General features: G+C 51.8%; 1 protein-coding gene across 1 annotated transcript; it reads right to left on the bottom strand.

Annotated features, from left to right (window-relative positions):
• Positions 1-1250: 1250 nt before the first annotated feature.
• Positions 1251-16387, bottom strand: COL9A2 (collagen type IX alpha 2 chain). The gene is made up of 32 exons (XM_059919790.1): positions 16224-16387; positions 14863-14937; positions 13607-13642; positions 13460-13522; positions 12377-12430; positions 12218-12253; positions 12102-12125; positions 11740-11793; positions 11334-11387; positions 11166-11213; positions 10859-10915; positions 10730-10783; positions 10338-10391; positions 9883-9936; positions 9732-9785; positions 9557-9610; positions 8368-8421; positions 7941-7994; positions 7677-7730; positions 6688-6732; positions 6258-6311; positions 5589-5642; positions 5250-5303; positions 5093-5164; positions 4773-4808; positions 4581-4625; positions 4461-4493; positions 4124-4270; positions 3791-3845; positions 3272-3460; positions 2432-2509; positions 1251-2031 (listed from the first exon to the last, which is right to left on the bottom strand). Exons 1-32 carry the CDS (start codon positions 16293-16295, stop codon positions 1832-1834), a joined length of 2067 nt encoding a protein of 688 aa, XP_059775773.1. The 5' UTR covers positions 16296-16387; the 3' UTR covers positions 1251-1831.
• Positions 16388-25992: the final 9605 nt, after the last annotated feature.

The raw sequence follows: 25992 nt of genomic DNA on the forward strand, positions 1-25992 counted from the left end.
GAAGGAGAACCCTTCCCCAGCAGGTATGAAATGCCTGAGGGCCTGCTGCTCAGGGCCGGGATGCAGCTGCCTCCTGCAGCCCTCATCCTCTAGCCCTCCACTGAGCTCTAGATTCTGCGTTCCAGCGGCTCCCCTGGCAGCCACAGCAGCAGCGGGGCCTTCTGGCCCCGTTGGGGCCTGGGATGCTGTGATTCCGGATTTGCCAAAGCTCTGAGAGTGAAGCCACCTCTGTGGTCCTTAGGGCTACCCTACCCTCTCCTTCCTGTCTGTCCCTGGATTGAGGTAAGGGGGCTGAGAGGTCGCCCATGGGGTGTGTGTGTGTGTGTGTGTGTGTGTGTGTGTGTGTGTGTGTGTGTGTGTTGGGGCAGGGGAGGCTACTGAGGGGAGTTCTCGGCATCTGCTGGCCAGAGGAAGAGAAGGCTGCTCCAACGTTAAGTGGAGACTTACAGCCAGGTTTAGGGTGAGGTGTAAGAGAGCCCAAGCTTCACACGTGCTGGGACCTCAGGCCGGAGTCCTGTGCCTCCAGGAGGAAGATTGGCAGAATGCTTCATTTGGGGGAATAAATGCCCAAATCAATAATGGCACAAAGGGATGGGTCACTCCCTGAATTCCCAAAGCTCCCATCATTGCATGGGTCAGAGGTACCTGCCACGCCCTTTCCTGCTCCTGCTGCTTGCAGTGGCCTTGCTGGCCTACACAGCTATGAGGCTGGGAGCCCCCGGACCCACACATCAGATCTGAGTCAGTCTCCCCTAGACGTTCCCTCAGTGAAAGTGGCATGAGTGAATGTCACTTCTGCCCTCATCATCCAGGTCCAGGTCTGTTTTTCTCACGGGCCTAGAAGCCCCTGGAAGGCAAGAGCCAGGACTTCCAGTCTTGGCTGCCAGCTCCTGCCCCAGGGCCAGCACACGGTGGGTGCCAAAACTCACAGAGGACCTCCTGTGTGTCAGGCCCTGGCAAGACACTGGGTGCGCTCTACTGAATAAGTGAGGCAAGGCCAAGTCCTTGCCCAGCTGTACAAAGGCTGGGAAGGATCTGCCCAAAGTTAGACAGAGGGTCACCATCCTAACTCTACCTGCAGGTTCATCAAACAGGTGTTCCTCAAATATGCTGTGCCATCCTCATAATTCAGGATGTACCCAGAGGAAGGTACCCCGCCCTCCACCCTCCCCTTCTGGAGCCCTTGACCATCCTGCTCAGGTCGTGGAGGCCCACCCCTAATCCACAAGAAATTAAGCCCAACACTCACATCCTGGTTTGTACCCAAGTCAGGGGCTTTTATTTACAGAAAGGCCTGGGTGGATCCAGCGGTTTGGTGGGAGAGGGTGATGCCAGAAAGGGAAGGGAGATGGGTGTTTAAATACTCAGATGGGAGGAAGGCAGGGAGGAAGTAGTGGACTGGCTTAAGGATGGCCACCTCCAGGCAGTCAGCCAGTAAGCCCAGGGGGTGAAAATGGAATCAGGAACCAGCAAAGGCGTCAGTCCACTTGCCCCAAGGACAAGATGGCCAGTGGAGGATGGTGCAAATTAAGGAGACATTTGTTTTGGTGACATTTGAGCGGTGCTCCGGGAAGGAAAGCCACCCCATCCTCTGGACCTTGCACTCTCCGGTGCCACTTGCCCTGTCTGTTAGCCTCACCTTTTCACTCCGATGTCCTCCCTTCCCTTCCCCCATATTTTAGAATTTCCTTTTCCTCAGGACTCCTGGGTCCCAGACAAAGGTCCTGGGAAAGCTAGTTTCCTGGGCAGAGGAATGGGATGCATGTCCACCCAGAGGGCACCTAGTCCTTTCCCCCTAGGATGCCCACTGGGCTCCGTCTTGGCCTGATGCTCATGGCCCCTTGATGGATCCAGGCTCTGTGAGGCGTGCAGACGTGTAGGCTGAGGCTCCAAGGCAGGCCGCAGGCTCACAGAAGCCTGGCAGCCCCATGGGGCCTGGCAGGCCAGGTCGGCCTGCCTCTCCTGGGGCCCCTGGGACCCCTCGATCTCCATCTTTGCCGTTGATTGCCTGGCCAGGCCGGCCAGGCAGTCCTATGAGAGGGAGAAGGTCAAGACATCAAGGTGGGGAAAATGAAGCCAAGGACACACAGAAAGGAGGGACTCTGCCCCAGACACAGGTTCTGAGAGAGTCGTGTCTGATTGTCCTTTCCTCCCAACTCCCAATCAGTGACTCTGGGGAGCACATGCCCCTTCCTTTCCCTCCATGAAGCAGATTTTTGTGCAACCCAGGAAGTTCTCAGAATCCCAGCTGTCCAGTTCTCAGCCAGACCACACCCAGAGGCTCCTGGGTGCTCCAAAAGTATCAAAAATCGGATGTGTGGGACTGAGTTGGCTGAGCATGAGGCCTCCATGGAGGAGACCCAGTTGTCTTTGGGTCATTAATCCCAGAGCTGAGGGACACAACTGCCACTGGGCAGCGCCAAGATCTTACCTGGGATCCCTGGGGGCCCAGGCATCCCGGGATGCCCTCGTCCAACTTCTCCCCTATCACCCTTCTCTCCACATTTTCCTGCAGAGAAAGAATCAAGCCTTAGTTTTTCAGAATAGGAAAATGCTTTTTTTCTACTCGGCTTGCTACTTAATTTCTATTTCACACACAATTATTTGTTTTGTGCTAGTTTATAATAGGGGAAAGTTGGAAATGACTGCAGAACTGATTAAATAAAGGCAAGTCCAAAGGATGGAAGACTATACAGCTGATAAAGTTCTTTACAGGAAAGTGTCTAATAATAACAATAGTTGGCATTTGCTATGTGCCAACTCTATGTAAGTTACCTATAAATGTAATCTTCATGACAACTATGAGGTTGTTGCTATTAATATCCCCATTTTACAGATGATAAATCTAAGGCCCAGGAAGATAAACAGGTAACTTGTTCAGGAGCCACAATGAGAAAGTGGCAGAGTCTGGACTCACACCTGTCTTGTGACTCGAGCTTGCCTTCATTAGTATTTTCTTAATCTGCCTCCCCACTTTTAGAGACATGGAAGGAGGTTTATGGAGTACCACTAAGTAAATTTAAAACAAACAAAACCCCCCAAAAAGCCCAATCTGTAAAACAGTACATTCATTTCTATCAATTAGCTACTGAAAAAGCAAGCCCAGGAGTCACATGTGGGAGAAATGGGTGAAAGTGTCTATACTCATCCTGGGAAGGACAATGATGAAAGATAAAACAGGAGGCGGAGCAATCAACTCAGTAACTGAGACCCCCCAGGGGCTGGTCTTGGCCAAACCCCCATCCCCTGGCCACCACAGAATAGCACTCACCCTTGGGCCCGGTGTTGCCAATCTGACCCACGGCTCCCACGATGCCAGGAATGCCCCGAGGGCCAGGGTGCCCAATGGGTCCCTGTTTGCCTGGGTAGCCAGGAGGCCCAGGGGGTCCTGGGAGACCCATCATCCCGGTCGCACCCAGAGCCTCCCGCTTGGCACTCACAGCCATCTCTGCCAGTTGCTCTGGAGGGAGGGAGGGAGACAGGGAAGTCTGTAAGATGGGTGTCAGCTCAGTAAAACTGGGGAAGGCAGAGCATCCCGGCCCCTGGCCCCTGGCCCCTACGTGTGCACACAGAACAGCCTGGGGGTTAACCTCCACCTTCCTCAGGCTGTTTTATGGAGGTCAAAGGTCCTGAGAGGGCAGGGATGTAGGTAAGGTCCCCAGACCCTTGGAGGCAGAGCTGGAATGGCCGCCCCTGACTCCAGACTCTCCAGCAAGGCCACTTGAAGAGGCTCCTGAAGGATGGCGATGCCCTGACTGTGGGGAGGAGTTGTTGCCCCCCCGCCCCTCACCTTGCAGCATCTTCAGCACCACATCCTCGATGTGCTGGTCACTAGCATCTCGGCCCTGAAAGCAGAGGTCTTTCAGGAAGAAGCCCCTGGCTGCCAGGGCTGACTGCTCCAGCGCTATGACCCCCTCCTGTTCCCATTTTCTCACCAGAAGTATTTTCAGCATCTGACTGAAATCCCTCCTGCACCCACACCCATCCTCTCTGACCCTGAGGTTTGGAATCAGCCTCAGGGAAGCCAGCTTCCTCTGGGAATTCCCAGCCTTTGGGGCGATAAGCAGCAACCCAAAGAGATGTCCTTCCAAAGAGACTCCTCCACCCCTGGAGGCCAACTTACCGCCACGCCCTGCCTCCCGGGCTGTCCGGGCAAGCCTCGGTTTCCAGCCAGTCCTCGAGGGCCCGGGGGCCCGGGGTAGCCCTGCACCCCCGGGGCGCCTGCATCCCCGCTGGGGCCCGGATAGCCGGCTTCTCCGCGGACTCCTTGCTGCCGAGCGGGGTGGGTGCAGAGCCGGGGTCAGAGGACGAACGCGCTGGGGGCAGCGGGGGGCGGGGGCGGGGAAGGATGGGATGGGGGGGAGGGAAGCCTGGGGAGCCGCGGTCCTGGTCCCCAGCGGCGCCGAGGGAAGGGGGATGGCGGGAGAGGGGGAAGGTGGTGTCGCGGCTGCAGGACTCACCTGTCCCTTGGGCCCCGGCTCGCCGGACTCGCCCTGAAGGCACAAGGAAGCACGGTCACGAGGGGTCCCAGGGCCCGCCCGCCGCTCCCCCCACCCCGCCGCCCCCCACAGCCGGCTCACCTTCTCGCCTTTCTCTCCTGGGAGGCCAGCCACCCCCGGGTCGCCCTGCAGATTGAGACCGAGTCAGACCGCGGTGGCCCCGCGTGGCGTGGGAGCAGGGGTGGGGCGGCTGTGCTGGCCTGTGACACCCGCGTCCCCCGCCCCGACGCGGGATGCCCAGACGGCGGGGGAAGGGGACATGCTGGCACTCACCACTCCGCCGCGGGGCCCGGTCTTCCCTGGGGAGCCCTGGAGAAAGCGGGGCGAGGGGGGGGGGTTCCGGGGCTTGGTGAGCTCGGGTCCAGGGGAGGCTAGGTCCACAGGGTCCCCCCAACCCCGGCTCCTGGCCACACGCCCCTCTGCAGCTCCGCCGCGCCCCCGCCCCCACCCCCACCCCGGGGTCCCTTGGGACCCGCAGGGAGTACTTTTTCCACGAAGATTTGCGGTGCTCAAGGATCTCACTGCCCTCCACCGACTCCTCCCCCAGAGTCTTAAGGCTTCTTTCCCTGGTATTTTCCAGCCCCATTTGGTACCTTGTCTCCCTTGATTCCTGGCAAGCCTTGGGGCCCTGGAATTCCGGGGGGACCCTGTTCCCCCTTGGGGCCCTGAGGAGAAAAGAAACCAGAGGAGTAAGTCAGATGAGGTGCCCAGACATGCTCCCCATGCCCATCTCAGCCGCCCTGCACTTACCTGTAGGCCTTGAGGGCCTGGCGGCCCCACTGGCCCCCTCTCACCGTGGTCACCCTGAAATGGAAAGTGAAGGTCACATCCGGCTATCAGCGGGGGCAGCCTCTCCCTGCCAGATCCCAGACCCTGCGTGGTCAGGGTGCCCTCCATTCCTGCTGTCACCACCGTGGAGGTCCTTGGCTCCACTTCAGACCAGCAAACTGAGGCCCTGACTGGGAGGCCTCACGCAGGCTGGGCAGGACTGGGCAAGTACTGGAGCCTTGAGAGGACCCAGATCCTGGGTCCAGCAGTGCCAGCTGCTGCAGAGGCCCCCAGGGAGGGGCCACTGTGCCAGGCACTTACCTTCTGCCCCATGATGCCCTGGGGACCGATTTCTCCTCGAGGCCCTGGCTCTCCCTGGGGGACAGAGAAATCAGAGGTGAGCAATAGCCTGGAGGATCCCTCCCTTCCACACCTGGCCAGCCCCTACCCACCCTTGGGGCTCAGCTAATTTGCTTCATCAGGAAGACTTCCTTCACCTCCTCTTCTTCCGGTCCCTGTACTTTTCCTTCATAGGACCCAATACAGTTGTAGTCATCATGCGATCATTTATTTAATTTAATGTCTGTCTCTCCCACGAAACTGTAAGCTCCATGTGAGTAGGAGACTGTCTATCTCAGCATCTAGCGGGTTGCAGATATTTGGTGAATGTTTATGGAATGAATGAATCAATGACTTCCTGCTGGATTCTCAGCCCCAGTCAGTTGGGCCACCTGGAGAGGTCCTACCCCAGGACAGAAGCAGCTCCCACCCTCTCTGCATTGTACACAGGGAAACCAGGGCCCAGAGAGAGAAGAGAGCTTCCCTGGGTCAGTGGCAGAGCCTTGACTGGCACCGAGGGCACCCCTAGGCTAGGGGTCCACCTCACAGTCTCACTCAGGCCCCATACAATGAGTGCAGGGTCCTCAGGCCTGGGGGAGCGGGAGAAGGGAGCAAAGCAAGAGCCCTTGTGTCAGAAGAGGGGACACTCACCTCCTTCCCGGGGGAACCAGAGACTCCTGGGAAGCCTTGCCGGCCTGGCTCACCCTGCAGGAAAACAGAGTTCTGAGGTCAGTCTGTGTAGCCCAGTCAGGCCCTTGGCCTTGGAGAAGCCCAGGGAACCTTAAAAAGACTCTGGAACCAAATGAGTTGGGGAGAGGAGAGGGTTATTGGTGAGGTCCTCTGGACTCCATTGATTTTCCTGTTTCTCGTCTAGGTATGCAGCCACGCCATCCTGTCTCCTCTAGCCAGGATGAGGGTGGGAGGGAGGTGACAGGAGGGAGGTGGTTAGGCCCAAGGGACTTGTGTCCAGGCCAAGTCTCTGAGCTTGGGCTGAGGACTGGGCCTTGCAGTCTTTAAGCCGTGTCCCTGGTCCCTGCCCCCAGGCTCCCTTGTCCAGATGAAGCCAACTCTGCCCTCTCACCTTGTCTCCAGGGCCTCCTTTCGTCCCAGGCTGGCCGGGCACACCCTGTAGAAGGAAGCTGATGTCAGTTTCTCCCCTGGCAGGGGGAGCCCTGTGCACCTATTGCTTTACCTCCCGGATTCCTCCCCTGCCTTATGGGAGCTGAACAGCAGAAGGCCCAGCCATGAACTTGACTGTGCTTAGCCGCGAATCCCTGGTGAGAGAGGAGGTGGGTACAGAAGGGCCTGCCTACAAGTGCCTGTGGTCCATGGGAAGAAGAGGACCACATGTGAGTGCACACAGGAACACAGTCTGCACGTGGACATGTTAGCGGGCCTCGGCCTCAGTACCCCTGGCAGGGAGGGACGGGGGTTCCCAGAAGGTGTGGCATGGAGGTGGGCCTGACGGTGAGAAGGCACAGAGAGATGGGAAGGGCATTCCAAGCAGAGGGACCAGTAAAGGCTTGAATGTGTGGAGGCAGAAAAGCCAAGGCCATGTTGAGAAGGGAGAGGATGAAGAGAGGCAGTGGCTGATGAGGCGGAGGGATAGGCTGGGGTCAGATTATGGTGGTCCTTAGATGCTAAGGTGAGCTGCGAGGACGAGGGGTGTAGCTGTCCTGTTCATAACTTTCCCTGCCACTTACTGGACCTCAGTAACTCTACTGAATGACTGGACAGAGCGACTTTTTCCTGGAGGCAGCAGGGGAGGGGGAGCACGGAAGGTGTTTAGCAGGGAAATGGTCAGATTCCACTTAGCCAACATGGACGGTTGGAATGGTCAAAGAGAAGGCTGGAGCAACTGTCCAAATGACGAAGCCCAAGCCAGGCCAGACTTGGTGAGGAGGCCTGAGCTGGGTGGGGACAGGGACTAGAGCACGAGCCCTGGGTGTGTGACTTCCATCTCATCAGCCACTCACGCCACCGTGGGGAGGTGGGCCACAGGGTGCCTGGCCTCCTGGAGGATAAGCAACTTGCTGTGTGGCAGCCCCCACGGCTCCGCCCCATACTCACCACTAGGCCCTGGTGGCCCAGGTTTCCTGGCCGCCCCACCTGTCCTGCGCTGCCCTGCGAGAGACAGAACCAGAGACACAGATGAGTCTCCCACCCGAGTGGAGGCAGGGAAACTGAGGCCCCGAGGCAACCAGGAATGTGTCCGTGACACGCGTGAGGATCCCAGGCTCCTGGGCCTCCAGGCTCAGTGTGATGGGACTCAGAGCCTCAGCTGGAAAGGGCCCTGACCCTTGCCCCAATCCCACCAGCCGTCCCCACTCCTACCTTCATGCCAGGTGTGCCTGGGGTCCCGTCCTTGCCGTCAATGCCTGGTGGGCCCTGCTCAGGAGGAAAGTCGAAGGGACACTCACAATGGGGAGATGCCTAGGGTCAGGCCACACACCCATGTCCCTGTGCGTAAGAAGTGAGTCAGGTCATCTTGGGAAGCCCCACCAGCCAATTGGGGGTGGGAGAGTGGAAGTGGGAAGGGATTTCGTGGGATGGACCACAGTCCTTCCCTTGTGTGGGTGATGAGTGTCCCAGGACCTCTCCTACATCACCACCCTATTTACAGGTGAAAAAACTAAGGCGCAGAAAGAGGGCATTTCCCGAGGTGACAGCCCACTGGCAACAGAGTTCAGTCTAGAATCCCAGGCTCCTCCTCCTCTGGGGGCTTGGACAGCTGCCTGGACCCCGCCCTCTGTCCACTTACAGTTGCTCCCTTCGGGCCTGTTATTCCCTGGGGTCCTCGGATACCTTGGCTGCCCTGCAAAGTAGACAGAGATCAGATCACCTTCAGGAGGCTGAACTCCTGTCTGGCTGTTCAGAGAAGGGAACAGCTGAGAACAGTGACCTCCGGGTCCCAGGGTCCCTGTGGCACAGGCCATGCTGTGCAGGGGCTGGAGGAGAGGGGCCTAGTTGTGTGAGTTTGCCCTGGACCTAGCGGGAGGGAGCAGAGGTCAGCACCAAGCAGGCTGGGCTGGAGCAGGGCAGGGGAGGAGCCAGCGCTCCTGAGACCCACCAAGGCCCCGAGTGACACTGATGTGAAGAAACACAACCACTAAAGACAATGTGTGCACTTGGTTTGGGTCTTGATTTGAACAAGAACCCTGAAAAGACATTTTTGAGATCACTGGGAAAAACTGACTACAAGCTGATGATTGGATGATGTTCAGGAATAATTGATAATTTGTTGGTGTGATAATGATATCGTGGTTATGTGAGGAAAGAGCCTTATTTGTAAGAGATACATTCAAAAGTGGGTAACATGACGTAATGTTAAGAATTTGCTTGAAAATATCAGAGCAAAGCAATGAAGTGAAGGAAAGAAAGGGAGAAGAGGATGGATGAAGTGAGAGCGGTAAAAGGTTAATTTGGGGAGGTAGGTACATAAGAGATCACTATATTATTCGCCCTACTTTTGCGTTTGTCAAAAAACTTGCACAATAAAAAAACTAACAAAAAGAAAAACAACCCTAACTTTACTTTCTGCTCAATTTTTCTGTAAACTCAGAACTGCTCAAAAGAGATAGTCTTTTACTTTAAAAAAAAAAAGAGAGAGTTAAGAGAACTGGGATCTGGACCAAATCCCATTAGCCCCATGACTGATTCCCTGGAATTTCATTGTCTGGCCCCAGTGACCGTGGGACTGCATTACACGGTTCTCCCAAAGTCTGAATTTGATCAGCAACAGGCTGGGCTTGGAGGAGGGGGCTGCTGGGGCTGGCTGGGCTCTGGGCACAGACGTTCCTCCCTCACATCAGTCACCCACACGCACAGACACGCAGAATAACGTATGCACACACACACACGTTTGTGCACGCACGTGAGCCTTGGGTGGAGCTGAGTTCACCCAGTTCTCCCCAGGGGCCGTGACTGGACAGGGGTGCCTGAGGACTCACCACGTCACCCTTCTCCCCAGCTCGGCCTGGTGGCCCCGGAGGACCTTCCTCACCCTGGCAAGAAGGACAAACAGAAATGCAAGTTATGTGGGCTCAGGCGGAGCCGCACCCCTCTGCAGCCCTAGGAGCTGTGTCTGGAGGAGGTGAGTGTGGGCGGAAGCAGGAGTGGACTCACTGGTGACCCGGCGGCGCCGATGGAGCCCACCATGCCTTTGTACCCGTGAGGACCCTGGGGAGAGGAGAGGTCGCGGGTCAGTCCTGGCTGGACCCCAGAGGCCAGAGGGCTGGTTCCAGCAGCTCTTGCAGGACACCCCAGACCCACTCACCGTCTCTCCTTTGGGTCCCGCCATGCCCGGGTAGCCCCTGACGCCCTGGGGACCCTGTCAAGACAGAAGAATGACAGCGATGGCAACTAGAAGGCCCACTTCGTGACACCTTCCCTGACCCCCACCCAATTTTCTCAGTGCCTCTCTGAGGCAGGCACGGAGTCCCTATCACAGACGGTCACTGATGCTCAGAGATGGGAGAGACTCGCCAGGGTCACTCAGAAGGGACAGTGGCAGAACCTGGGCCTCAGGTGAGTCTTCTGGCTGACAGCCTTGGTTCCTGTCCCCCAGTCTCTCACAGTCAGCCTCAGCCTCCCTCCCCCCCCCCCCCCCACCCAGAGACACACCAGCTGAACACAGGTGTCTCTTTCACAAGTTAGAGCCCAGAGCAGGAGAATGACTCCACTAAGGTCTCCCAGGAGAGGTGAGGAGGGCCCTTGGAAAGTGTTCCTTACCGGCGGTCCAGGGATTCCTTGCTCTCCAGAGGCACCCACATCTCCCTTGGGACCCTAAGGGCCAGGAAAGAGCAGTCAGATAGGCAGGCAGATCGAGAGACAAACATACAGACAACCAAAGATACCATCCTCTTCCCAGCAAAAGCAGACAGGAAGGCCTCCTAGAAACCATATGGTCCCATGTGATGGACGGATGGGGAAATGGAAGCACAGCAAGGAGAACGGACTTGCCCAGGGACACATTGACCTAGAATCTAGGCCTCTTGCCTCCCAGCTCAAGGCTTTATCCCCAGAGCCCCACAGGGGAAGGGGAAGGGAGAAGGATGGGGGGGAGGCTCCTGTAGGGCCCTCTCCACACACACCCTCCCAGGGCCCTCAGCCCTCACACTCACCGGCTTCCCCTGGCGGCCGGAATCTCCCAGAAGCCCGCGCTTGCCAGGATGCCCCTGCAGGGAAGGAGAGAGCTCAGAGTAGGTCCCCTCCCCACCCCCCATCCCCCAAGACTTGGGCCAGGAGCTCACCTTCACTCCCTGCAGCCCCGGGGGCCCTTTCACGCCCGCTGGACAGTTGGTTGGACACTGGAAAGGAAACCCCGCAGGGCTCTGAGGTCACTGGCCTGCCCCAGGCCAACTGGGCAGTGCTTCCCCATCTTGCCAGCTCCGAGCCCTCCTCCCACCGCACCTGGCTGCACCTCTCAGCTGCAGCCCCTCCCCTCTCCCTCTGACCCTACCTCCTGAAGGAACCTATCTCCTTGCCCGCCCCTCTCAACATGACCCGCCCCTTCCCCGGATTAGCCCCGCCCACCCCCACCCCCGCACCGCCTCTCACCAGGAAGTCCGCGCTGCCTTCCAGACCCTGAATGGTTCCTGGGCGGCCCTGAGAAAAGATGTATGGAGACGGAGCCTGAAGCAAACTGTCCCCACCCCGGGCTTGCGCCAAGGACTCTTGTCCTTCCCCAGCCACACACTGCCGTGTGGGAGGTCTGAGGACACTTACCGGTTTCCCAGGGGGCCCCGGGGGCCCTGCTGGTCCCTCTGGTCCAGGATCCCCCTGGAAGCAAGAAGGGCCCAGATCATACCCTTGTCCAGTCCTGCCTAGGTCACCCCTGCCCCCTCCTCCAGTTCCTGCTACTGCCCTGTCCACCCTGCCCTCCAGGTCACCTCCTGAGATCTGGGCTCTTGGGGAGATCAAGGCCTGATCTTCGGGGGGATGGCCCCAGCCCTTGGCCTCCCTGGAAGACCTACCACAGGGTGGGCTCAGCAGGAGGGGTTTCTGCCCCAGACCTGCAGGAGCTCCCTGGTGGCCAGAGGCAGACTCAGGAAATCCTGGAGAGATACTCAGCTTGCCAGCTTGAAGGCAGAGGGCAGGAGGCAGAGTGAGCAGAGGGGTAGCTGGGGCTCACCTTGGGGCCCGTGATTCCCATCTCACCAGGGAGGCCAACAGGTCCAGGTGGTCCCTAGGGACAGAGATATCAGTGGCTGGGATGCCTCAGAGGGTCAGCCCAGCCCTGGCACAGAGGGACCCAGAGCCCTCTTCCCCACTTTCACTTTGCAACCAACACCAGAGAAGCTGACAGATTAGGGCTTTAAGGGCCAGAGAATCTCAGAGCCAGTGGATACGCCCAGAGTTCTCTGACAAGTCTGCCCACTTCCAACACCATCACAGCATGCTGGCCCCTCCCCATGCTGGTCAGTCCCCTGGAAGCCCTCTGTACCCTCCTTCCCGGAGAGTCCCAGGGACTCTGCCCCATCCCTGAAGACTTACAGGAGGTCCGGTGAAGCCAGGGCCCTGGAACAGAAGAAAAGATTAGGTTCATGGCTCCTTTTACAAGTCCCCCTACCCACAAAGGGTCCTTTAAAGCCCTTGCCAGTTATACTCACCGGCAGGCCGGGGGGACCTGGGAGCCCAGGCTGGCCCTGCAAGAGCAATGGAGAGGCTCAGAGGCTGGGGTCTCCTGGGTCCCTGATCCTGTCTGCAGAAGCCCCTCCCAAACTCTGGCGCTAGATTGCCCTTGCTGAGGCCCCCAACAGGCTACTTACCTTGACTCCAGGGATCCCCATAGAACCAGGCTCCCCCTTGGCTCCAGTTAGACCCTGGCGAAGAAAGAGAAGGTATATCCGTGAGAGATGAAACTGCTCCCTGACCCACGGGGCAGGGCGGGTCCAGAGGTCTCTCCTGGGTGGGCCCAGGCTGCCTTTCACCACACTCCATGAAGGCCTAAGGGCGTCAACACCTCACTTTCCCTTCCGCCGGTTCCCACCATAGCCCTTGACAATTATTGTCTTTTGAAAGATGAGAAACCCAGGCCCAAAGATTTGTCAGCCCAAACCTCATGCCTCAAGTCTAGGAGTCTAGAAAACCTAGATAGACATAGGTCTGGATTAGCCATTTTCTTGATGTCTGCCCTTGGCAACTTTTTCTGAGCCTTAGTTTTCTCATCTGCAAAATGGATTAATAATCATGCTTGCTTCTCTGGGTGGCTATGAAAACTGATGTGGAAGGCAATATGCTTTGTAATCTTTGCAGGGTGTGGACGAGTTGGAACGGCCCTGGTGGCTGGTCACAGCCCTAATGGGCACCTCTTGCACCAGCAGGGCAAAGGCAACTCATGGGGTCCTCTTCTTCCTCCCATCTTTCAGTGACTGACTCAAATGTATGCCCCAAGAAGAAGACTTCCCAATGCCCCTGGCTGTGTCCAGGAGCCTGTGACCTTGGGGTCCCCGGGAACTCTGTGGTATCAGCCAAATAATGTTCCTCTCCTGAGTGGTGCCTGGGGCTGTGATGGGTGGAGTGGGGAAGGAAAAAGGAGAGGAAGGGAGAGGGAGCATAAGGGCAGCTCTGCCCAGAGTATTCAGTTTGATACTTGGGGGCCAGAAATGTGAGACTAAATTCTGGCTGCTGCTGATGAGCAGAACCCGTCTCTGGACCCCCATTTGCTTGTGATTCAATGCTCCTGGGGTGGGTGTGAGGTCACAATCTCATATGAAGGTGAGCGGGGCTCACAGCTGTAGAGTCTCCATCCTGCTCTGAATAGCAGATCAGGGAAGATGCCAGAATTGGGTTCTGGAAGTCAGTGGGTGGAGCCCTAACCTGCTCTACCTGACGCTCAGGTAGGTACTCACGTCAATCCCGGGCTTGCCGTCTGGCCCATCTGGCCCCGCTTTGCCAGGCTCTCCCTTAGGTCCCTTGAAAACAGAGGTGGAGCAAACATTAGACACAGGAGGGCAAGACCTGGAAGGGTCAGAGGTCAAGGAGGAAAAAGCACTCACCGGAGGGCCAGCTTTCCCAGGGGGCCCCTTGTCACCCTGCAAGATACAAGTTGTTGAGACAGCACACTATGGCTCATGCTCCCCCAGATGGGCACACACAAGCCCTGGCTGGCCCGGCCCACACGCTCCTCTCCTCACTCTCCTCTCTTCTGTCCTGGGCCCTCTCAAGCCTTGTGCTTTTTAGGAAAATAGCTCCTTTTCCCGCAAGAAAACCATAGGTGGATTGAGACCAATCCCAGGCAGGCTGCAGAGGGTGATAACAGCATGTGAGTGGGTTCTCGTCATGCCAGTGTTGGTAAGGGGCCAGATAGGAGACCTGCGAACAGGGTTGTTCGCTCCAAGTTACCTCGGAGAGCAGGTGCCTCTTGGATTTGAGCAAGTGTGGGGAGAAACATGGAGTTTTTAGGAAAACATGAAGGGGAGGTAAGCGAAGGGGGCAGTGACGGCCTTCTGGGTTGGGGTCAGGAAAACGAGATGGGGCAGGGGCAAGGACCAAGGGGACAGATTCAATCTGTCACCAAGGCAAGAAGGACCTCCTTCCCCTGTGACAAAGGACCCTTGATGGAGGACAGACATGGGCTGTGGAATCACATTCAGCCCCAGAGAGACTTCCAGGCATTTCAGAGCCTGTGGCGGCCAGAGAGCCTGGCAGGGACCCTGTGCCCTGTGTTTGGAGGGTGGGGCACCAGGTTGAATAGAAGGCTGTCGAGATAAATAAACATGGGGTTGACCTCCTGGGGGAGCATCCAGAATGAGGTATTTAACCCTCACTGTGGTAGGGAGAGCAGGGAACGAGACCAGCTGGTTCTAAATCGGGGAGAAAAATGCAAAGGGAAGAGACGGGAGTCTGGCCCTAGCTGGTCAGCGGTCTGGCCAAGGCTCCCAAGCTACCCTGAAGAAGCATCCAGACGTGCCAGGGGGCAGGGCGAGGAGGCAGGGCGCCTCCCACCCCAAAAAGAAGGGAGGAGGGGGCGAGGGATAAGGAATCGCTGTGAGCTGTGGCGGGCAGACCGAACAGCAGCTCCTTGTCCGCCGGCGGCTATAACGGGCTCTGCATCTCGGGGCTGGTTTGAGGTTTTTGTAGAACAAACGGTCTCCTTGTGGTGCAGGCCGGCGCCGCCTACTGGCAACAGGGGGCACTGCATCTCCAGGCGTCAACCTCACCGCCCCGCCCCCCGCCCCCTACTCCCAGGGCTCACAAAGTTCCCCTTTGTCCGCCGCCTCTCTCCCCCTCCCGTCCCAGGTTAGAGACTCACGTCGATTCCGTCGGATCCAGGCACTCCCGGTGGCCCTGGGGGGCCCGGGGGGCCCCGCTCTCCTGGTGGACCTCTCTGAAAACACATACAGGGGTGCAGCCCTCAGATAGCGCAGGGAACTGGGCATCCACGAGTGCACCTCTCCCTGAGGAAATGGAGCTCCTCAGGGAGCCGCGAACTCCCCGTTTATTGAGAACCCACTGTGTACCAGATATTGTGTACCATTACATATATTATGTTCTTGAATGCTTAGAACTGTGAGGCCGAAACTAAAAAGCCCCAGTTTGCAGTTGAGGAAACAGGCTCTGAAAGATGAAGGGGTCCGTGATCACCGGAAGTAAGCGGTGGAGCCAGAATTCCGTCCTAGGTCTGCCCAACTCCTTCCACTGTACCATGTTGCCCTTGCGCTGTCGTGTGTGGGAACAGATGGAGATGCTAATGGTTCAAATAAATAACCGATGGTAAGGAAGATGGTGCCTAGAGACGCTTTGTCCTCAATGGACGGTTGCTCGGATTATTTTTAGGTGAACAACAGATACTGAAGGTGAGTACGTACCCCTTCCTCTCCCCCCGGTGCGGATAAAGTCCGACGGGACAGCTGGGGAGGCGCAGAGAGACGGGGCGTGGGGGGACCCAGGGAAGGGAAGCCTGTTCTCTCCTCCTGTTCAGAGCACCCCTCTCGCAGCACCGCTCCTCCGTCCTCCCTTAGGTGGCTCTCTTACGGGGCCACCCCCGCCTCGGGTGGCGGTCCCCCGCCTGCCAGGTGCCCGCGCCCTCCCCAGGCCGAGAAGTGCCAGGTTGGCGCCCGGCAGGCGAGCTGCGAACCTCACCAGGCCCCAGATGGCGCCCGGGCCCTGCCCCTCCGCGCCCGCGTCCCGTTAGGCCCCCTCCCCCCAGCCGGCCCTCGAAAGTGAGACGCGAGCGCGCGAGCCCGGCAGAGAGGCAGCAGCCAGCGAGAGTGGCGTCTGGCTGGAGCCGGCGCCCCCTGGGAGGCGGCGGGGGCGGAGAATCCGGAGCCCCGTGAATGGGCACCATTGTGTCCCCCGCCACCTGGGCTCTCCGGGCTGCCAGGACCCGGCGCCAGCTCTCGCCGCACACTGCCCGTCCCAGGCAGGGCCGAGCATCTCGGGACAGGGTCCCTCTGGCTCCCCGGCTCATCCACCCCCTTTCACTGTGCCAAGACGACCCCCGTTTGTGCCCCTCCTAAGGGGACGTGCGCCGCGGGACTGTCCGAAGCTGCCCCTCGCGCTAGGGAGTGTCAGCAGAGGGTGGGGGTCAGGCAGAGAGAGCCCTTGGCTAGACCGCGGGATGCTGAACCCCGGACCCAGACCCCGCACTCCGGACCCCGGCGCGGGACTTACGATCTGCGCCAGGGCGAGCCCGAGCACCTGCAGGAGAACCAGGAGGCTGCGGCGGGCGGCCGCAGGGGCCATGGCGGGCGGCGGACTCGAGGAGGATGGGTGCCGGCTCCGCGCACGCACCGACCGCTGAGGCTCCCGGCGCGGCCGCGCTAGCTGCTCTCGGACGGGGCGGGTCCGGCCTCCTGAATATGCGGCGGGGCGGGGCGGGGGGCCCGCGGGGGTCTGTCACCTGAGAGGACCCGGGGAGGGAGGCCGGCGCCCTCGGCCCAGCTCCGCCCCGCTCCGTCCAGCCGCCAGCGCCCACCCTCCATCCTCGCCTCGGGCTTCCCCGAGGCATCGGCCGGATAATCCGAAGAGCCGCCAGGGTGCGGGACGGGGACCACGCCTCCGTTTCTCTCTGAGGAGGCAGAGGGCCTTCCCAGGTCCCTGTACAGCCTGATCTCCAGGACCCAGCCCCTTCCCCCGACCCACAGTCCGCGTCCCATCCCCTGAGCCACGTCTTCGGCCACTTCTGCCTGCGAGCCCCGGCCTGGGTGCTCTACGCCAGGGCCCAGGCCCAGGGCGCCTCAGGTTCTGCAGACCTTGAAGCAGGCTCTGCCCCTCCCCACCCACCTCGTTCCTCTCCACATACAGTCAATCAGGCCTCTTCCATATTAAAACATACCAAGACCCTTCCTGCATCAGCCATCCTGTGAATACCCACTCCGCCTCCTCCCTCTGGCTTCACTGCTAACACTAGCACTTCTAAACTTCCTCATCTTCCTCTCATCTCCCTGCTTCTGCCCCTGCTGGAGGTCACCACTGAGGCTTAACCCCTCTTCAGTCTTCCGGTCGTGAAGCTGTTGGCACCTGGGTCTGCCTTGGCCATTCCATCCTTGAAGTCTTCCCTGTCCAGGTGTCCACCATCCAGCCCTTCTTCTATTGCTTTTTCTTCTCTGCAGCTCCCGTAAGCACCAGAGTCTGTGGGATTGGCCAGCTCTCTCCCTCCAAGTGATCTCCTCCATGATCATGGAAACAACCATCACCTTATTTACCGGTTTCCAAAATAACCTCTCTCCAGAGTTTCTTACCTTCCCTTTCATTCACTTAAGCAATGTTGGTAGAGTGCTTTGGAATCTGACTCTGTCACTGAGCATGACCACAGGACCTAAAACCATATGAAGTCTCAGTTTGCTCATCTGTAAAAAGGAATAATAGTCCCTATCTTACAGGGTTTTTGTGAAGACTGAACGGGATGATGCATATGATGTCCTTAATCTAGCAGGCAGCACATAGTAGGTGCTTGATACATTTCTGCTTTCATTATGATTTATTGAGGACTTTCTGTGTACCAGCCCTGCACCCAATGTGGGGAAGACAACCGCAAGCAGGTCAGCTAAAATAGTGAAGGAGAATACTCTCTGGAACCTGGGAAAGTTCAACTCCATTGGGCATGTTGACAAAGGGCCTTGGGCTTTGAAAGGGGTTCCTGGAGCTGAGTTTGGGAGAAAGGGCTTGAGAGAACTTAACTGCACTGCCTAACAGAGTGAAGAAGAATTTGAAGTTTGTAGGAAGTAAGATGAGAGGAGGAGGAGGCGACAGAGGGCTGATGGGTACTGCCTGGGTGCGCAGAACGATTTGTAAAGGACGTCTAAGAAATGGGATGTACAAAGTAGTTGGTTTTATGTTGTTTATTTCTTCCTCTCTTTGTAGACTAAGCACACAAAAGCCTCTGAGGAGTAAGTGTTGTTTGTGTGTGTGGAGACTGTGGAAAGGGGATGAGCTTCACATTTGGACAGCACACGAGTGTATTCATTGTTTATCGCAGCGTAACAAACCATCTAAAAACTGAGTGGCTTAAAACAACCATTTCTTGGATTGGGAATTCAAGAATGGCTCTGCTGATTGGTTCTGACTTGAGGTCTATTATAAGGTTGCAGTTAGATGGTGACTGGAGTTGGAGTCAGCAGGAGCCTTCTTCACTCATGTGTCTGGTGTCTGTACTGGGAAGCCTCCAATAGGCTGGAACAAATAGAATTTCTTGGGCAGCTCTCTCCTTGATCCCTTTGTGAGCTTGCCACAAGTATCTCCCACATGGCAGCTTCAAGGTAGCTGAACTTCTTACACAGCAGTTCAGTGAGAGCACGACAATACCAGACTAAAGCAGAATTGCCTCCCAGGACCCAGGCTCGGAAGTCACACAGTGTCAATTTCAGCACATTCTTTTGGTGCAGGCAATCACAAAGGTTTGCCCAGTTTCAAGGGGAAGGAACAGAGACCCCCACCTCTTGATGGATGAGTGTCAATGTCACAATTCAAGAAGAGCATGGGGGCCCAAACAAGATGTCAGCCTTCGGGTGAGTACTCCCAGGTATGTTCACCACCAGCTTTTATGTCCCAAGAGAGGGCTCCCCTCACCTCCCCAGGAGACCCTCCAAGACCAGTAGGAAGAAGCAGAGACATGAGGAATGCACATGCATAAAAGAAAGACCATGTGAAATCACAGCGACAAGGCAGCCACTTGTAAGACAAGGAGAGAGGTCTCAGGAGAAACCAACCCTGCCAGCACATTGATCTTGAACTACCAGCCTCCAGAATTGTGAGAAAATAAACTTCTGTTGTTTAAGCCAGCAACAACAAACAACAACCAAAAAAACAAAACAACCCCCCCCCCCAAAAAAAAAGAAGAAGAGCATGGAGGACGGGACATATATTGGTGCAGCCATCTTTGGAAAGTACAACCTAGCACACTCGGGCTTATAAACTGAACCAATTCAGTGGAAGCTTAAGCTCAAAGCAGGAGCTGATCAAGAGAAATCTTAGACACAAGACATGGATCAGAGTTTCCAGCCAATCTCATATAGCTGTTAAGGAACAGGGAATAAATGGAGAGTCATATATCCACATTCCTGGATAGGAAGTCTCAATGTTGCAAAGATGTCAACTTAGTCTATAAATTCCACGCAATCCCAATCAAAATCGGAATGCAGTTTTTATGAAATTTGACAAACTGATTCTAAAGAGAGATTCTAGGAGAGAAATGACACAAAAATAGCCAATAAAAAATTTAAAAGCAAATGAGAAACATCTTTCCCCACCAGAGATCAAAACATACTATATAGCAAGTATTGTTTTATCAACCCAAGGATAGAAGAGAGAAAGACAGGAGACACATACACACACTTATCACATATATTTAATCTATGATAAAGGTCTATATATTTAGTTTATGATAACGGTTAACTTTAAGATCATTGAGGAAAATGTAGATCAGTCAATAAATTTTGAAGCAATTGGATATATATTCAGAAAAAAATGTCAATTTTGTAGTAAGGAAAACTTTCCTGAGCAATAGACAAAACCATGAAAAGATGTTTAAATGTGACTTCACAACACTTTTAAAATGTCTTTTATTTTATTTTATTTAAAAAAATTTTTGGCCACGTTGGGTCTTCGTTGCTGCACTTGGGCTTTCTCTAGTTGCGGCGAGTGGGGGCTAGTCTTTATTGCGGTGCAGGCTTCTCATTGCAGTGGCTTCTCTTGTTGCGGAGCATGGGCTCTAGGCGCGTGGGCTTCAGTAGTTGTGGCACACGGGCTCATTAGTTATGACTCATGGGCTCTAGAGCACAGGCTCAGTAATTGTGGCGCACGGGCTTAGTTGCTCCGCAGCATGTGGGATCTTCCCGGACCAGGGCTCGAACCCATGTCCCCTGCATTGGCAGGCAGATTCTTAACCACTGCGCCACCAGGGAACCCCCTAAAACGTCTTTATAATAAAAATGTTTAGATAAAATTAAAAGATGGAGAGAAAATATTCACCATCTACATTAGCAGACAAAGAATTAATATGGATAACATACAAAGAACTCTTACAAATCAATAAAGCAAGCTCTATCAAACACTTCAAAGGAATATCTAATTTGAATCTTCTACAAGCTTTTTAGAGAATGGAAAAATAAAGAACACTCTCAAACTCATTTTATGGGGCTGATATAACCTTGATATCCAAACCAGTGATGGGCTGTAAGAGAAAGGAATATTGGAGACTAATCTGTCTTATGAACACAGATGGAAAAATCCTATTTAAAATATTAGCAGAGTGAATGTAGCAATCTATTAAAAGATACATCATGACCAAGTTAGTTTTATACCGAGTTTAAAATTAGAAAATCTATTAATGTAATTCACCACATTATTAAAGAAAAAAGGTTTAAGATCACCTCAAAATGCCAAAAAAAGAAACTCAAATGTCTGCTCTTGTCTTTCCACCTACCATAGTAATTACCTCTGCAAGAATAAACCTGAAAATGGTGGCCCAAGAAGCCAGGTACTAGACCAGAAGGAAACATTGACATCACACCCTACCAGCCTCATCTCTCCCAAAGGATGCACAGAGCCTGGATGCAGCATCATTAGTCATTAGGGAAATGCAAATCAAAACCACAATGAGGTAGTACTTCACACCCACTGGGGCGGCTATAATAAAAAATCAGGTAATGAAAATGTTAGCAAGGATGAGGAGAAATTGGAACCCTCATACACTGCTAATAGGAATGTAAAATGGTACTGCTGATTTGGAAACAGCCTGGCAGTTCCTTGTACACAAATGTCCATTGTAGCATTATTCACAATAGCCAAAAAGTGGAAACAACCCCAATGTCCATCAACTGATGAATGGATAAATAAAATGTGACATATACATACAATGTAATACTATTTGGCAATAAAAAGAAATACATGTAGCATTGTACATGCTACAACTTGAATGAACCCTGAAAACATCCTAAGTAAAGGAAGCCAATCAGAAAGGACCACATATTCTATTATTTTATTTATACAAAACGTTCCTAATAGGTAAATCTATAAAGGTGGAAAGTGGATCGATGATTGCCTAGAGCTGAGGGAAGGAAGTAGTTGAGGAGAAATGGGGAGTGACTGTTAATAGTTGCAGAGTTTCTTTTTTTGAGATGATGAAAATGTTCTAAAATTAACCGTGCTGATGATTGTACGTACAACTTTGAGAAAATACTAGATATCATTAAATTATATGCTTTAAGTAGATGAATTGTATGATATGTGAATTATATCTCAATAAAGCTGTTATTTAAAAAACTGATAGAATTGAAAAATAGAAATAGACAAATGCACAGTTTAAGTTGGAGACTTCAACATCCCTCTCTCAACAACTGATAGAACAACTCGACAGAAAATCAGCAAGAATATAGAACTCAACACTCTGTTCCAGAAAATATGAGAGAACACTTTTCAATTCATTTTATGAAGCTAGAATTACTCTGATAGCAAAACTATATAGATATTATGTTACAGATACATAACATCCCATTTTATCAGTTTGAGGGAAGTGTATAAAACTTATCTCCCTTCATGTCCTTTTACTCTTCCACATTTATAATATAATTATCTTAAACATTTATTTTACGTACACTTAGAACCACATCAAAAAGTGTTATAATTTTTGCTTCAACCTCCAAACACAACTTAGAAAGCTCAAAGAAGTATTTACCCATATTTTTGCTTACCATGTTTTTCTTTCCTTCCTGATGTTCCTAGATTCATTTAAAAAAATTCTTTCTTCTTTGTTTAGACAACTTTCTTTAGCTATTATTTTACAGTAAGTCTGCTGGCAACAAATCCTTTTAGTTTTCCTTTACCTGACAATGTCCAGATTTATCCTTCATTATTGAAGTTTATTTTCACTGATTTTGGGTTGATAGTCTTTTCTTTCAGCACTTGAAAAGTGTGCCACTTCCTTCTGGACTTCAGGGCTTCTGGTGAGAAATCAGCATTCACATTGTTTTTTCCTCCCTTGAGGTAATGTAGTGTTTTTTCAACCGCTGCTTTCAAGATTTTATAAATGTCAGTTAGGCGAAGTTGACCGGTAGTGTTGTTCAAATTTTCTATATCCTTACTGATTTTTGTTGGTCTATAAATTCTATCAATTATTTTAAAAGGGGTGTTAAAATCTCCTGCTACAATTGCAGATTTGTCTAATTTTCAATTTCATTTTGTCAATTTTTGTTTTGTGTATTTTGTAGTTCTGCTATTAAGTGTGTTGATATTTAGGATTGTTATGTATTCTTGATTAATTAATCTGTTTATCATAAAATTACCCACTTTATCTTTGGTAATACTCCTCATTTTGAAGGCTATTTTGTGTGATATTAATATACTCACTCCAGCTTTCATGTGTTTAGAGTTTGCATGACATCATTTTTTTTTTTTTTTTTTTTGGCTGTGTTGGGTCTTCGTTGCTGCGCATGGGCTTTCTCTAGCTGCAGCAAGTGGGAGCTACTCTTCATTGTGGTGCGCCGGCTTCTCACTGTGGTGGCTTCTCTTGTTGTGGAGCACAGGCTGTATGCAGGCGGACTTCAGTAGTTGTGGCACGTGGGCTCAGTAGTTGTGGCTCGCGGGCTCTAGAGCACAGGCTCAGTAGTTGTGGCACGTGGGCTTAGTTGCCCCGCGGTGTGTGGGATCTTCCCAGACCAGGGATCGAACCCATGTCCCCTGCATCAGCAGGCAGATTCTTAACCACTGCACCACCAGGGAAGCCCCTGCATGACATCTTACTTCATCATTTTACTTTAAACCTTTTGTGTCTTTATATTTAAATTTCATCTTTTGTAAACAGTATATAGTTGGGTCTTGATTTGTTTTCCAGCCTGATAATCTTTGCCTTTTAATTAGAGTGGCCCACCTACATTTAAAGTAATTATAGACATGATTGGGTTTAATTTTATCAACTTGTTATTTTAATTTTATTTTTAAAATTTATTTATTTTTGGCTGTGTTGGGTGTTCGTTTCTGTGCGAGGGCTTTCTCTAGTTGCGGCAAGCGGGGGCCACTCTTCATCGCGGTGCGCGGGCCTCTCACTATCGCGGCCTCTCTTGTTGCGGAGCACAGACTCCAGACGCGCAGGCTCAGTAGTTGTGGCTCACGGGGCTAGTTGCTCTGCGGCATGTGGGAATCTTCCCAGACCAGGGCTCGAACCCGTGTCCCCTGCATTGGCAGGCAGATTCTCAACCACTGCGCCACCAGGGAAGCTCTCAACTTGTTATTTTCTTTTATCTTCTCTCTTGTTTCTTGGTCCTTTCTTTCATGTCTTCTTTTGGTATAATTGAGTATATTTTAGCAATTTATTTTATCTCCTCTACTGGCATTTTATTTATTTATTTTTAAAATTTTATTTATTTATTTTTTTATTTTTGGTTGTGTTGGGTCTTTGTTGCTGCGCGCGGGCTTGCCGTGAGCAGGGGCTACTCTTCGTTGCGGCGCGCGGGCTTCTCATTGAGGTGGCTTCTCGTTGTGGAGCACGGGCTCTAGGTGCACCGGCTCAGTAGCTGTGGCTCGCAGGCTCTAGAGCGCAGGCTCAGTAGTTGTGGCGCACAGGCTTAGTTGCTCCGTGGCATGTGGGATCTTCTCAGACCAGGGCTCGAACCTATGTCCCCTGCATTGGCAGGCGGATTCTTAACCACTGCGCCACCAGGGAAGCCCCTCTACTGGCATTTTAATGATATTTCTTTGCATTCTTTTATTAGTGATTGCTGTGGGGATTTACAATATGCAACTCTATCTTATCACAGTCTACTTAGAAGTAATATTATACCACCTCATATAATACACCTTATAATGTAAGAACCTTACGAGAGTTTAATTTCATTGCCACTCCTCTTGTTCACTGTACTGTTTTTGTTGCATATTTTACTTCTACATATGTTATAAACCCCACAATATGTTGTTATTATTTATTGTTTTAAGAAGTCCATTGACTTTTTTTCCAAGAGAAATAAAAATATTTTATCTTCATAAGAACCTATAACGTTTGTATTTTTAGAATTAAATTCCACAAATAGTTTAGGTACTATTTTCTATTACTGTTTCAACATGGCTGTTCTTGGCTTTGCATTTGCCTGGGGTACCGTGACTTCTTAACTGGTTTCTTGAGTTCCCATAAAGGCATTCTGAACTGTATATTGTTATTAAGTCTGTGTCTTTGTTGGGGAGCAAGGTCTGGACTTCCTATTGCACCATCTTGCTGACATCACTCTCCAAAAGTCCACTGACTTTTAAAGAATTTAGAAAGTAAAAAATAATATACTTAATGTTTATCAACATATTTACCATTTCCAGTGCTCTTCCTTCTTTTGTGTAAATCCAAAGTGACATTTCGTATAATTTCCATTCAAGCTGAAGTCCCTTCTACATCATTTCACACATTTGGGTTTTTGGTGACAAATTCAACTTCAATCTAACTGAAATTTCTTCATTTTGTCTTCATTTTTGAAATATATTTTCATTGGACCTTGAATTCTAGATTTGCAGGGGTTTTTTTGTTTGTTTTGTTTTAGCACTTTAAAGATATTGTTCCAGTGTCATCTGGGCTCCACTGTGTCATCTGGGCTCCACTGTTTCTAGTGACTACTCAGTTGTCATTTTTATAGTTGTTTCCCTGTATGTAATATGTTTTTTGAAAATCTCTGGCCACTTTTAAGTTATCTCTTTATTTTTAAGTTTTCAATAGTTTGACTATTATGTATTCTGATGTAATTTGATTTGTACTTATCATACTTTGTGTTTCTGAGCTTCCTGGATATATAGATCGCTGTGTTTTGTTTTATTTTTAATTAAATTTAGAAATTTGTTAGCAATATTTCCTCAAAAATTTGTTATTCCTCATAATCTCTCTCTCATCTTTCTGGAACTCTAATTATACATATATTGGACCCTTCAATAGTGTCCCATAGGTCATGAAGTTTGGGATTATTTTTTCCCAATCTTTTATTTTTCTCTATGATTCAGGCTGCTTGATTACTATTATCTTGTCTTACATGTATGGATTATTTCTTTAGTTGTGTCAAATCTGCTATTAATACATCCAATACATTTTAAAATTTCAGATATTGTATTTTTCATTTCTAGGCTTTCCATTTGGTTCTTTTCTACTGCTTCCAAGTCTCTCCTGAACTTCCTCATTTTTTTACCTAACATAAAATCCATCTTTTCTTGTAGACTATTAAACATATATTTTCATGGTTATTATAAAGTCTTTGGGTCCTAATTCCAATATCTGGATTGTCTATAGCTCTGTTTCTTTTTTTAATTTTTGAATTTTATTTATTTTTTATAGAGCAGGTTCTTCTTAGTTATCTATTTTATACATATTAGTGTATATATGTCAATCCCAATCTCCCAGCTCATCCCACCACCCACCCCCACCACTTTCCCCCCTTGGTGTCCATATGTTTGTTCTGTACATCTGTGTCTCTATTTCTGTATGGCTCTGTTTCTATTGACTTATTTTTCTACTTGACTATGAATCACATTTTCTTGGTTTCGTCATATATATATATATATATATATATATATATATATATATATATATATATACACTGGGCATGAATGATGTGCTATAGAGACTCTGAATTTTGTAATATTCCTCTGAAGAGTGTCAAAATATTTTTCAGCCAACAGTTAACTTACTGGTGGATCATCCTGAACTTACGGATGTTTGCTTTTACTCTTTGTTGGGGTAAGTCTACTTTTGGTTTTGCTCCTAGATCTAGGATATATCTCTTAGTTATAGGATATAGAGTTTTTTCCTAAGCTGTGGTCTTTCTGGGATTTTAATAGAATGTCCTGGGTGTTTACCAAGCATTTCTAACCTGGCATAATTTAAACTCCAAGCTGTCTTTCTTGCAGTGGACAGCAGCTACAATCTTTGCTCAGTTCTCTCATCCTTCATTATGGATTTCTCCGTGGGTTACTTGGAGTC

Source organism: Balaenoptera ricei, chromosome 1 (genome assembly GCF_028023285.1).
Source record: "Balaenoptera ricei isolate mBalRic1 chromosome 1, mBalRic1.hap2, whole genome shotgun sequence".
NCBI classification, from domain to species: Eukaryota; Metazoa; Chordata; class Mammalia; order Artiodactyla; family Balaenopteridae; genus Balaenoptera; species Balaenoptera ricei.

What these genes read in the sequence shown, in the direction of transcription:
- COL9A2 (XM_059919790.1), bottom strand. Translation starts at nt 16,295, where the DNA reads ATGGCCCCTGCGGCCGCCCGCCGCAGCCTCCTGGTTCTCCTGCAGGTG. An exon ending in CGGGGCCCCCTGGGAAACCG is followed by an intron (nt 11,214 to 11,333) that starts GTAAGTGTCCTC and finishes ATCTTTTCTCAG; the next exon opens with GGCCGCCCAGGAACCATTCA. An exon ending in CAGGCCCGAAGGGAGCAACT is followed by an intron (nt 7,995 to 8,367) that starts GTAAGTGGACAG and finishes CCTCCTGAGCAG; the next exon opens with GGCCCACCAGGCATTGACGG.